General features: G+C 42.5%; 1 protein-coding gene across 4 annotated transcripts in view; it reads right to left on the bottom strand.

Annotated features, from left to right (window-relative positions):
* The window catches only part of mprip (myosin phosphatase Rho interacting protein), a 36,659-nt gene that overhangs the window by 18,977 nt on the left and 3,812 nt on the right, over window positions 1-13,870 (bottom strand). For all 4 annotated transcript variants that reach the window (XM_026350963.1, XM_026350962.1, XM_026350964.1 and 1 more), the window contains exons 2-8: window positions 11,710-11,787; window positions 11,384-11,449; window positions 4,785-4,936; window positions 4,596-4,680; window positions 4,345-4,507; window positions 3,580-4,024; window positions 392-518 (exon numbers count right to left, since the gene is read on the bottom strand). In XM_026350963.1, coding sequence (XP_026206748.1) covers window positions 392-518; window positions 3,580-4,024; window positions 4,345-4,507; window positions 4,596-4,680; window positions 4,785-4,936; window positions 11,384-11,449; window positions 11,710-11,787 — 1,116 coding nt within the window. The remainder of the gene's footprint in view (window positions 1-391; window positions 519-3,579; window positions 4,025-4,344; window positions 4,508-4,595; window positions 4,681-4,784; window positions 4,937-11,383; window positions 11,450-11,709; window positions 11,788-13,870) is intronic.

Genomic DNA, 13,870 nt, shown 5'->3' with positions numbered 1-13,870 from the left:
CCGAGTACAGAGGGACAGGGTGGGAAAGGGAAGCATAATCATCAGGGGAATCCCACCACAGAATGGAAACTGGAAATGAATACAGCACACGCTGCTGACCTCTGACCTATAACCAAAACAAAGACAGGACAGAGAGGGAGCGATTGGGGGGGAAAGAGGGCAAAGGGAAAAGATAGAGGAGGAGTGAAGGCTGAGAAGGGATGGGGGTGAAAAAACAAAACCCACGCTGGACGGCCTGATGCTGAGCTCACATCTGTTCTGCCATGTGATGTTGCTTAAAAACAGTGTTTACAAGTTTCACCCCTATCTATTGTAAACGGCTGCACAATGTTGGCACTGTTGCCTTGTACGTGCGCACACGCACACAGACACGCGCTCACAGCAGTATTACCTCTCTGTGGAAGCGTCTGTGCTCACTTCGGCCCTGTCTGGCTCCACTCCTCCCGGACTCTTCCACCTCCATTTTCTCTGGATTCTCCAACTCCAAGGCCTCCAGCTTCTCAATAACACCGGAGCGACTGTACAGGCAACACACACACACACACACACACACAGACAGACACACACAGACATACACTAACTGTAAATTAACAATCCACTCAGCATTTCTTATTTGCGTCTCAATTTTTCCAAGAACTATGTTCTTATATGATAGTTCTTTAGGCTGGACTGATTCAGTGCTTCCATTATAATCTGCAACTGAGATCTGGCTTATGACATTTTCGTAATTTATACATAATTTATGTCTTACTAATGTAACTACACTTTTATGATGTACTGGCCTTTTGGTTGGTCCACTTAAATCACACATTGCTGTGGAACCGCAACATGTGATAGTTTTGCTGCTACAGCTTCAGATTCAGAACCGTTCTAAGTAATGGTGTTCACGCATGTCAAAGTTTTCTATATTTCCTACAGCTATTAACAGTACAAGCTATTTTTTTGAAGCAGCTATATCAAATATAAAAAGAGCTCCACACACCCAGATATTCTGGAGTTTTTCTGTATGAAGCAGGTTACACAGGTGTGAGGACAAGCAGGAGCCACGGTGAGCGGCTTCACAGTGCAGAGATGCAGATGACAGGCTCTTGCTGTAACCACCTCAGGGAAAACGACTTCTAGTTGGTTCAGTGGTTTCTATTGCTCAGCTTGCTAATCCCCAGCACCATTGTACAGTCTCTGTCAATGCTGCTGTATAATGTACATGTGGCTACATTTAAACTGTCAGAAGTTGTAAAAAATAACATCTCATGAAACACCCTGGGGAATAAAGCTACTAGTGCAGTCATGTTGTGTTTCGATGGTAGTTGATTTGCTGAATCAGCTAAAAGCCTAACATGTCTAGAATATGATCGACAATATTTAAGAAGGACATAATGAATGTCACACAGTGATAACGAAGCTGCAAAGCTAAATTAGGTCCTTTATGAAAAAGTGCTGCTGGAAGAACGATCTGAGAGTTTGAGCACTGAACAGCCTACGCTCATTGGTATCCATTTGCAACAGTACTCTGCCAACTGTGACACGTTCCCATACACTTTGTTAAATGACAAGAGGAATCTGCATGAGAGGGAGGAACAGGGTGAGAGGCAGTAGGGAAATATTATATTACTCTTATTTAGAGGCTCTTTAGCCAGAGCTGCTGTGCTTAAAAGGAAATGAAGGAAAAGGGTGGAGGACAAGGACAGTGTGAGACCAAACAGCCACCATTTTTCTATTTGTTTTCAACAAATGACTATGGTGCATTATTGGTAGGATGGAGTTCCTGCCAGCACTGTTCAAATGTGAGAGGTTATTTTGTTTACATGTCCCAACCTGAAAACAAAGCTGGTTTAGAGTAGGTTTCAGTTTGTGGCTTATTTGCCATGAAAACAAGCTCGAAATATTACCCAGTGAACCTATTAATCTGAATAATACTGTCCAGGTTTGACTCTGAATTTGTTTAGATCTTTTTCAGACATGGAACATCACTGGAACCATGTGTCTTTTGCAGTGATGGCTTTTTGGCCTTCAAAAGGAGGTGCACATGATGGCCATGCTCCTTTTTCTTCAGACATGATGTCACTGGGACTGCATGATATTTGGCACCATGTTTAAGAAGGAGTGAAGTTACAAGCTTACGTCCTATTTTAATACATTTCTGGATTTGTTAAAGGAGGCTAAAACCTCAGTTTTTATGTTTTATAATAGTTCTCACTACAAGGGGAAAATATTTTTTATACACTGACTTTGCATGAATATAATGTTTATAGTATTATATAATATATGTGCTACTGTAATTTTTACACGAAAGTGATTCTGGTGCTCACTCAGACACAAGGCCGACATGTTAAAGTGCTGTGACATTTACAGAATGAGCTAAATGTCTGAAGGGGCTTAAATGCCAGAGTCTATGGCTGGCTCTGTGGCTATTGAAAGGTCTGCTCACTTAAATCCTGGCTCAAATGGACCACTCCAGTAATGTGTTTATGGGGCACTATGTGGGCACCCCTCCCATTTTCCTCTCCTACTTTTCCTTTCACACCCAGTTTGAATGGAGGGACTGGATGGAGCAGGAAGCTGGCTCAACAAGGAAAAAACAGATGACCCCGCACCTCATCTGCTCATTTGTTGGAAGTTTTGCCATCTATGGCATGTGTATGACTGTTTAACCTCTTCACCAATAGCAGGGCTCTGAGGCAGATTACTGTGTGTTTTTACAGTCTATGCTTACAGTTAGTATGATAAAAAATGAAAACTGGGAGGGGTGATTATTAAGAAATGCATTTTTCTCACACACAGAGCAGGGGTATTAAAAGCACATTACAAATCCTAATATATCTTCTTTGACCAAACACAGTCTGTTCTCCTTCCTTTGGAGAAGAAAAAACCCAAAAACACTAAAAAACACTACTGTGAGAGTGTACATGTGCACATCAAAAGCTTTGTGCGTCACAAAATGTGTGTGTGTGCCTGTGTATATGTGCATAAATGCCTTTAAAAGGATAAGCCAGCAGCTTAACTATTTCCAGTGTCTGTAGCACAGAGCAGACATTCCAAGAAAGAAGTCCACTAACCTGGTTCATCAGGATAAATCAGACACTGATTAAATTCCTGACATGTCAGTGAGGCTAAGAATATCACTTCCTCTACAGTCTGACCTACGTGTTAATGTGTTCTTGTTTCAAGCCTCAGCAGAAGGAAACAGACCAGTGAAACTGAGCCTGTTCTCAAGTTAAGCCTGATTTATTCAGACGGCAAAGTGCATGTAATGACTTCACCCAAACATCTTGGTCTGCCAGTGAGTGTGGCAGACACTCAGATGAGGAAGGACTCACGTGTTTAAAGTGTTTTCTCAAGGTTTTTAGTTTTATTATAGTAATGGTAAGTTAAAAAAAAAAAAAATAAAATAGAATGACACCCAGTAAAGATCAAAGATGCAGAACGACTTCAGACACGTAAGATCGGTTTGCTCAGAAAACGTGCATAAAGTTGTCTGTGAGAATAGCTGCTGCTGCAAAGATTGTGACTCTTCTGTTTAGGATTCATCTCTTAAGTGAGGTACACAATAAAAAAATAAATAAACTGATGAACACCGACCTCCTCTCGGGACTGAGGATGGCCTCCCTCTCCTGCCTGTCTGGACTCCTAAAGCGGCTCCTCCTCTCAGCCTTTCTGGCCTCGGCCTCCAGTCGTCTGGATCGCGGTGTGTCGTGGTGGCTGTAGGAGTGGCCGCCTCTCTGGGCGATTGGGTGGCTGTCGGTGCTGGTCACCGTGCTTCCGCTGGCATCCGAGTCCAAAGAACTGACTGAGCCGCTGATATGGGAGCCATTGGAGAGCAGAGAGCTGCCGGAGGGGAAGGGGTCGCTGGGCGCTGGGGAGAGGCAGCGTGGGACTCCTCCTAGGCTGGAGCAGGAGCCTGTAGGTGAGAGCAGGTCACTGGAAGGTTGGGGAGCAGAGCCGTGCAGCATCAGGCTGCCACGGTCCACCTCGTCGCCATTAACCGAACCAACGTCTGAGCCCTGACCCACAGATGCACAGTCACCTTGACAAGACAAACAGAGGATGCCAAAGAGCATTAATACGTCTGCTAAAATGTGCAGTTTTATTCTAATCTGACACAATCATCTTCAGGGTTTTGGAGTCTGGGAAAGTGTGTTTTTATTTCCATTTTCTGTTGGTTTATAGACCAAATGACCCATTCAGCAAGAAAACAATCAGTACACTAAGCAATGTGGAAATTCCAGCTCTGCACCCTCAGTGTGTTACAACATATTAAGTCTACTTTCTTCAGGTCCATTTATGAGCACTGTGCTTGATTTTATTTAACCAGCGATGATTTATATAGGTGTTATTCCTCCTCACCTGCAGGCGATCCTGGAGGAAAGTCGCCAGCGGCCCAGACAGCAGCTCCCTCAGCCCCTATCTGGTTCAGCTCCTCCTGCCAGATAATTGAGCTGGAGTCTGGACCCTTCTCTGCCTCTGGGATGCCAGAGCCGGTCACCGCTACCTTGGCTGGACCCGGCTCCTGGACGGAAGTGCGTGACTCAATCAAACACGATGGAGCAAGGAAATACAATGTAACGAGAACTCTTTGTGATGTAAAAAGGATTTACCTGGAAGGTTGTAGGCTCCACCTTGCGTTTCTTCTTTTGATTCTGTTTATTGGTTCGAGGGTATACCACCAGCTGCTCACTCCACCTGAAAAAAAAACAAAACAAAGAGTGTTTTGCATTTGTGTCTACAAACTCCAGCCTACACTTGTATACCTTATGCTCCAAAGCTCAAGAAGGAAAGCAACTGACCCATTGATGATCTCTTTATTCTCTCCTCTGATGAAGTACTCCTGGTCGGGGGTGACGATGCACAGAGAGTTCTTCTGGCCTGTCTTCGGTTCAGCATCAATGACGTCTGTACAGAGGTTCATGTTCACGGTGCCCTGAGGCAGTGTGCTTGGCTACAGGAGAAACGTGACAAACATCACATCAGATTATTTTATATCTTGTGTACTAGCTAGTATTACTTCACCCTTTGATAAACAGCTGAGAGAGAGAATAACCACACAGTTCGAGAGTAATAGACACATAACTCAATTAAGTATTACAACACTAGGAACAAACACAAGTGCAATAGTTGAACATAAAAAGGACAAGTGTGGAAAACGGAATGCTTGAGCCACTGTTTCCAACCATGTCCACTGTAGTGTTTCCATATAAGATTGGGGGCTGCCCGACTAAACACGGATATAATTTGTTTCATATTATAAACTTCAAACAGAGATGATCTGAGGAAAAACATGTCTCAGAGCTGTATAGTGTTCCACAGCAGCAGCGCTCTTTTTTCTTTGTTCCAGTCTTTCATTCCTCATCTGCCTCTCTTTGTCAGAGGCAGATTTCAGGGCACTGCGCTATGTGCTCTCTCTGGCTGTTATCATCGGCTCACCATGGCAACTAGGCAAATCCTTTCAGTTGTAGTGCACAGTTAGTGAAAAGGGGGAGATGACAGCGATTGGATGCCGGACTAAAGCTGCTTTGTCTGTGTGATCAGTGAAAAATGTTGAGTTGTATCTGCTTTGTCAAACAGCTACACACATGCAGTGCTTAAATGTCTCCATACCTTGGTGGTAAAACCAGAAATACAGTAGCTTCAGGAAGTAGTCAGACTTAACTCAGTACTTTCTGTTAGCTCCTCTGGCAGCCGTTGGCAGCTGGAAGGGGTCTGAATACTTTCTGAAGCCACTGCATTTTCAACAAGCCACAGACAGCACACTGATGTAACTTTCGTGTGGGTTTTGTTTGACTGCACTACCATTTGAACCTGATAACTTATTGTCTCGTTAACAACAGAGCGAAGAAATCCTCCAAACTTCCTCTCCAACCTTTTTCTGTGTCTGCTCGGAATCCTGCAGCTCTGTTATCAGGCTTTGCTAGGATATGCCTGCTACAGATGTAAAACAGGTGCTGGGTCTCTTTCCAGCTCCTTTTAAGGCCACTGAACACAGATCCAGCTTTATTAAGATCTGCCTGTAAACCCCCAAGGGCTGCCAAATATGGCAATTACACTGCGTCGCACTTCAGAACTCAAATGCTATGGAAGAATTTCCTCCATTAGAAAGAAAGTGATCAAACTTAAGAGAAGGTAGCAGGGGGCCATTCACGGAATGAAACCAGAAACGTTGAGAAAACAATTTCGCCACCACATCTGTAGATGTGTGAAGATTAATTTAGTCAATTAGATTTAAAAGTTGTTGTTTTTTTGACCACCCTCATCACAACAAAATAACTTTTTTTGGAACCTGAAACTATGGCAAATGAACTAAATGCAGGGTCGGGGTTGCTTCCTCAGGTTGAAACACAGGTAAAGTTTCTCCAATTGCGGTGGTAGTAATGGAGCTGTAACCCACCCATTTAAATAAAACCAAAAGCCTTGCCATAAAACTTTATTGATCCAAGACCTCAACAGTGTAATTATTTTTACAGTATGCAGCTATGGGAGCTATAAGAAATGAAAACACATTCAAACTATATTCACAATAATAGATGGAGTCTAGTTTGATCCAACAACTGCTTAACACACTGTAGGTGATCAAGCTGAGGTGAAGGTGGTGCAGCGCTTGAAGATGAGTCCTCCGAGTTTATTTGTTGCTGTTATGTGGGGTGTGGATTTCTAGAGTCCGGCTGATCTTGGTGCTGAAAGTGGAAAAGCAACTTGTTGCTTGGAAACTGCCCACTGCTGCTGGCAGCAAAACAAAGGTGGTGTATCTGCCAAGGCTACCATTCAAACACAACTGAATTGTTGTGGGTTTGATTTCTACACAAATTCCATATCCTCCAATTGTGTCTGCCTTCCATGAAGCTGACTATTTTTAGCTTTGCTATGGGATATTATTAAAAGCAATGACTTTCTCACAGCCTCTGTGGCTCACATGACACAAGAGAATATAAAACACACAGAGACGGAACCAAGCTAAAACCGAACCAAACTGTTTCTTAAAACAGAAAAGAGATGTGTCCACACCATAATGTTATTACGGCCGACGCTTAACACTAACCTGTAACAGCGGAAGAAAAAACAACAAAAGCTGCTTTAGAATTAAGTGGCGTATACCTAGTCCATAAAGGATAAATTCTCCTGGAGGCTTTTACAGTCTGAGCCAAAGGCAAGTCCGCAACAGAAGGCTCTGGAGAGGAGAGTGCCGTTTTATGTGCTACATTGTTCTAGACACATCAAAACCCTTCACAGACAGGAACAGTTGGTCTAGTTTCCCCTAACACTGTCTGCACTAGGTCTAATGTGATTGAGATACTTTCAGGAAACCAACAGTGGGTTATTCTGAGTAAAACACAAGTGTTTTGGATTTTATAAATACATGATGTAGGACAGAGGCGGATCTGGAGAAGAGAGTTCGCCTCCCAGTCCCTCTGCCAGCAAGTTCTCATGGACATTGAACTTTTAACCTTAATGCTTTCAGGGTGGTCTCACTGGTCCCACTTTCATGTAAAAAAATCTGTCTTCATATCAATTATTATCAATTACCCATGTGTATAGTGACTAAACTATTCCTAACTCTAAACTGTTCAATTAACAAGCTCTATGCTTGCTGTGGCAGGCTGTGTGTGGAATGTCTGGGTCTGGGGCATATCTGAAGTTTCCTCTGTGGTTTTTGGGGGCTTTGGCTCCTGTTCCTTCTCCCTCTCTCTGGTCCCGGGGCTGCAAGCTCGCTGCAGTTCACCAAATAAGGGCATTGGAGGAGGAATTTAGACGGGAGAGCATCTTTCCCTTGTGGTGAAAATAGTTTGGCTTTATGAGGCCACTGCTTCAGATAGCACCCTGCTGTCTACTGGGCAAAAATAGCAGACGATGTCATGGCTGCCTGGACCTCGTTCTTCAAAAATGACTCAGATGTTGAGCCAAATTGATCGATTTAACCATTTTTTACTTACTCATTTTGTACTTACTGGGACCTGATGACAATGATAGGAGTTTCATCACACGCATACTTGTGAAAGCATACACACCTTAACTTCTAGTCTGACTAAAACACACAAAGAGCAAAAAAATATCACCATTCTCATCTTTCTGCAATAAGAATGACACAAGAACCATTGGTTGATGTCTAACCTAAGCTGATAATAGCCATGAGTCAACATAACATTATCAACAACTATGAATCAACGCTACTGAAGCACAAGCTTAACCAAGTTCAAGAGGTCATTTACAGGGACAATGCACTGATTTGACAAGGTGTCACTGCATAGAACAATCTGAATGTATGGAAACAAGAAAGTCATGCTCATGGCAATACTAGGAAGAAGTGGAGTTCCTGGTAAATTGTGTGACCAGTTGGAATTGGTCTGCAGCTAAGCTGTCAACAAACACACTTCGTACGCACAACAGTAGCTAGATTACAGCTATTGTCTGTACAGTTGGCTTTCTGGGGCCAATACACATGAAGGAACAAGCAAAACATCAGTTACAGTCATGCATACAACAATGTTAAAATGGGTTTCTGAATAGGGTGTAAACATAAGACCAACTTAATGTGAGGTGAACATGACATCACCTTGAAATACAGTGACAGCGAGCAGGCCGGCTACATTACGAGCCTTGGGTGGTGATGGCATTTTGACATCAAGATAATTTCTCTAAAGTAGATTTTGTTATATACTAAACTTTGATGGGTTGGTTTGCCAACACAAAAATCATAGTGCTTAGAATGTCGTCCACAGTGATGTATAACATACATCAGAAAAAAACTGCATATAGCTTTCAAAAACAATAGTTGTAGATAAACCGAATATTGATGCACTTTGAAAGTTATGCACATGTACGATAAAGTTTTTCTGCGTCATTTTATTAGGGGCTACAGATTTCCCTGGGGACTAGCGGAGATATTTACTGGATTTTCTCAGGAAAAGGAAAATCACTTTGCTGCAAACTCCACAAAATAGGACCAAGATCAATAAACAGTAAAGCAACAGATGTGGATATAGTGTAAAATTACATAACATGATGTGGGAAATGACGTTTTATAGTCTGATCCAAGGGACTAAACGTCCGCCCCCGCTGTTTAGATGTCAACCTTCTTTTTGTTTTCTCATTTTCTAACTTTATGAATATGTAATACTAAATTGGTGGAGTAGCTCTTTAATAACATCACTGGGAATAGTGACAAATCATTTACTAGAAAGTGACTTGTGCACATGACCTTCTGTAAAATCCACAACTGTTGATGTCACGGGGATTTTTGAACAGATTACACAAACAAGATATAATATCTTCAGTAGTGAGCTCTACTGAGTCATGGCTTTAGCCGGTAAGATAATAAAAAGAAGAAGACTACTAACACTAACTACAACACTCACTGCTATATGTTCACAAGATTAACAGTAATGACAATAGCTTAGTAACTTTATAAGCCATCACCTTTTAGCCTAGACCTACACAAGCTCACATTAGCCTTTATGAACACTGTTTGTGGCACACTGCTACAACAGACTCGGCAATAGAAATTCACAATTGTCTGTCACCGATGTCTGTCTTTGAGAAGATTAGCTAAGTTCGAGTTTTTTTTCTCCTTTGGTTCCAAAAGCTGTGAAACACTGTTTGTATACCTGCTTGTGATAGTCCATTATATGTCCCTGATCATTCGACTAAAATGCTAAATATCTCCATACACGAATATGAAATTGTCTTTCCTACAAGCCACACTGGACCTGTTGCTGCACCCTCTCACATACAGCTGTTAACGTTAACTTCCTTTTTCTCTTTGCAGTTGCGGAGTTGTTGGTTGGTTTATTAAGTTGCTGTTTTTCTAGTTCTTCTCACATCCCTAATCAAGAGAATAAAACTGGTCTTTAAGAAAAAAAATGTCCATTTTTGGCAGAACTCGGTCACTTTTAATAAAAATATTTACTCTTAGTCAGCAAAAACCATGAGCATGAAGGAATAGATTTGATACACTATTAAATACAGAGCTAAAAGCAACAATGTTTGCATGTAGTCTACGGTAAGAACCTCTGCGTTATGAGAGGCTTGGTTCTGAAGACGAACAGCAATAAAAGTGGAGATAATGTGATCAAAAGTGTAATAAGACACAAGATAAATGAGACATATGAAGGTAAACCTCGACCGTGACCTGAAATGGATCATATCTGCCCTCCACTTGTGGCTCGAGCCAGTGGGTAAACAATGATGAGCTTGATGAGATCAAGACTGTTAATGGTTTGTTATCAGCTGCAAGATTTAGGAGGGTTCCTATCCTCAGGGCCCAGAGCACAAAGCAGCCATTTCCCTGACCCACTTTTCCTGCCTTGTGGAGGAGATGAAAAGAGCACAGGACAATGAGGCAGACAGTTTTGGAATCACAGTTACAATGAGAGGAAAACACAACTGCACACCAGCTTGGGTGTCACTGGAAACACATCACACAGTGGAAACACGCACACGCACTCACGCAAACGCAACCAAGTTTCCTCCCATTGTCATCACTGGCAACACAAAGAGATTCACCAAATGTAACTTCAAACGTCTGGCTGTGACACTGAGGCGTAGTCGTGTTATTACACAGCTGGCTCATCTCCTCTCCCCTCACTGTCCTTACTCTCAAACAACGACACACCTGAAAATCCTGCAGTGCAACATCTTAAACTCAGTGTCTGCGTGTTTCAGGCTGGCTGGCTGGGGTGTGTGGTTCCCGGTGTTTACACACAACCAGTCCTACCACCACAAACACGAGCTTACACGGGGCACTAGCCTTTTCCTCTTTGTGATTTTAAGACCTTGTTCACTGCACTTCCTCCTGCCTTCCTGGACTCTCCAAAACATATGCCAATGTTGTAGCTATCTGTTTCAAAATGCATTTTAACAACACATTTTCCTTAATGAATGTGAGACCATGGTGCTACGGGGCGGCAGATTGTGCAAGTCCAATTTTCAAGAAGATCGGGGGTTATCTCAGAGGCTCTATTTACTTCTCCATGAACTGATGAGTACGTTTCTGGTGACGTAGCACATTTCCAACACTGCTGTCTCTGTAGGCTCATGCTTTCATCAGCCCTCCACCAGATAAGACCTGGTGTATCCTCATGACAGTCCCAGGCGGCGCTCAGAACAATCTCATATCTCAGACACCAACACACTTTTCAGGTTTTACTTACTGATAGTTATAGACCAATAACAAAGTTAAAGCTGGAAACATACTATGCACAATAAGGTATGGGGGGGACTGATGGTGATTGTCGAGCCCACAGCACTTGTTTTGGGTACCAACACCACTGTTATTGTAAGCAGAAAATTACAAGGTGGTGGCCTCCATCAAATGTTGTGCCTGCTTGGTGGATTTCTGCCACTTGTAACTGCAGTTGTGGCATTATGTCAGTGTAGTCTGAGATGTGCTACTTACCGATTCATCCAGGGCAAAGCGCAGACACCCGTGTTCGTACAGCACAAAGAATCTCCGCTGCCATTTCTGTTCGAAGAAATACATGAACTTAAAACCAGGCAAGAGTTTTTATGAGTTACACTCAGACTGAAAAGTTGCACTTTACGGTCAACTTGTTTTTCCTAAAAGGACCAAAAACAGTAAGGCTCACTTTTCATTTAAGCAAAGGGCTGTAAGGGCAGTGAATGAATAAACACAGAAGGTTTAAATTAATGAGGAAGTAAAAACATATACTGTACAATAAATGTTTACCACACTAACAAATAGGCCTATATACATTCTCTTACCCGTGATCTGTGCATAGGATTGTCAAAGTCAGTTCCCTCAGGCGCCAAGCACAGCCATCCACCATAAATAGGTTTAGCCTGTAAATGAGAGGGGGGGGGGGGGGAGAGAGAGAGAGAGAGAGAGAAGAGAGCAATTTAGGTAATCATTAAACTGGAACTGAGAGTAAGCTGGGGGGGGGGGGGAGTGAGGTATGAGAGAGGGTGTAAATATGAGAGAGGCCTTTTGGGGTCCAGATGTTTCCTCTGTTCTTACAGGACGTTTTCCAGCCACACACACACACCTTCGCATGGCAGTCAGTGTGAGAATACTTATTGACACAATGCATTGCCTAGCTCCCTACTGTTGCGTAGACCATAACTTACCCTAAACTTTACCCTAACCCTAAAAGCTTGTCTTAACTCAGAAACACCATTCTTATTCTCAGCTAAAATGTCCTTACTTTGTTAAAATGTCCTCAGTTCAATGGTTTAAAATCTGCTGGTCCCTACAATAATAGCCATACAAAACACACACACAACCTGTTAGTGAGCTTGGTTTGATGACATGCTTGAGTGATACTGTTTCCTGTTTTCTTGCAGCAGATGACACCGGTATGACAAACGTGGACAGACCGACTGGTGGAACACAACAAAATACTGTCTATCTACACACACTCACTCGTACTCAGACTTGCTTGACCACAAACTGCCTCAGCTCAACAGAGGCAGAACAGTTCCAAAGACATGCAGACATGAAGACTTCGAGCTGTTGAGAAGCAGCACGTAGGCCCTTTAAAACTGCTGCTCTTTGCTCTCCATCAATGCTGACAATCTCAGTGCTCTAAGTGTTAACCATTAGGAAGCAGCTCTCGGCACTCACACCCCCCAACTCTTACACAAACCTTAAATAAAATGTCTCTGCCGGAAGCCAGAAGGATCTGATTATTAGTCTTCTGTTCTAATGCCGGCCCTGCTGCTGCTGCTCCATGCCACTGCTTGCCTGCCAGAAATCTATATGTGTCTTGTTGGAGCGTGTATAGACATGCTTATGAAGGCATGGTTTGATGAGCTGAATCCATTAAAAAGGTTATTGTGGAGGACCCACATAAATCAAGCCAGTCTGCTAATTTGACAAAAAGGGATGATAAACAATGTTACTCATGCTCTGTCCAACATGGAGACACTTAAAAGAGATGAGAACTACCGGAGAGGAGGTAAACAAGGAGCAGCTGTTTTTAGAAGCTATTAAAAAGAAGCAACACAGGCCCCACATATGCTCACACACTTACAGAAATCACACAAAGGAGCAAACTTCCTCTCTGCTAATCCTGCAGTGAACAACCAGCCACAACTCTTCCAACCGGCACTGCACTACTTTTCACAGTAATTCTGACTTTATGGTTTTGACCATTCTAATGTAGATTTGTCTCAAGTTATCTCCACAGCGACAATAAGTCTTTTTCTTAGAAGACATTTTGACACGTCATAGCAGTAAAATCACAGGTAAATCAGAAAACGGCTGAATTCCATTTAGCTGCTTCCATTTCTTGGTCTTGATCTGGTCCACTCTCTAATCTACCTGCACCTGTTGTTTTCTTGAAATGTATCCCATTCATCAGACTAGCATTGTTAGTGATTATTAAATCTATTACGAGAGAGCATGGGAAAGCTAACCTGTAAACTGCAGCAGGTCTGCATAGATAACCTTTTTTTTATTATTATTTTTTTTATTTCTGCATCACGTGATTCCTAAAACTAGATAAAGGGAACCCAAAAAAAAAAAAACAAATAAGATGGGAGATCATCCATTCATAAAGGAAAAGGGTCTAACTTTAAATGTTAGTGTTTCAATCAGTGAATGCAGGTTTGTAGAAGTATGGATACTAAGACCACAGAACAAGAGTTTTTAATGCTGACCAGGCTGGAAAGGACTCCAATAGTTTCCAAAAGAGTTTGGACTCCACTGACTGAACACCACTATTACCCCCCCTTAGGAGTGGTCGACCAACAGAGATCACATCAAGAGCAAAAGACACGTCATAGTCAACAGGTTATATGGAACCCCTGTGTAACAGTATTCTTTTTGCCATTGTCTTCTGTGTGTGGATAAGGAGGGTGCACGTCACCTTCAACTCTCATCATCATTTGTCTACCGTTTCAATTTACTGTTGTGTTGTCACAC

The sequence above is a fragment of the Anabas testudineus genome, chromosome 19 (assembly GCF_900324465.2).
Source record: "Anabas testudineus chromosome 19, fAnaTes1.2, whole genome shotgun sequence".
NCBI lineage: Eukaryota > Metazoa > Chordata > Actinopteri > Anabantiformes > Anabantidae > Anabas > Anabas testudineus.
This window is presented reverse-complemented; position numbering and strand designations above follow the sequence as displayed.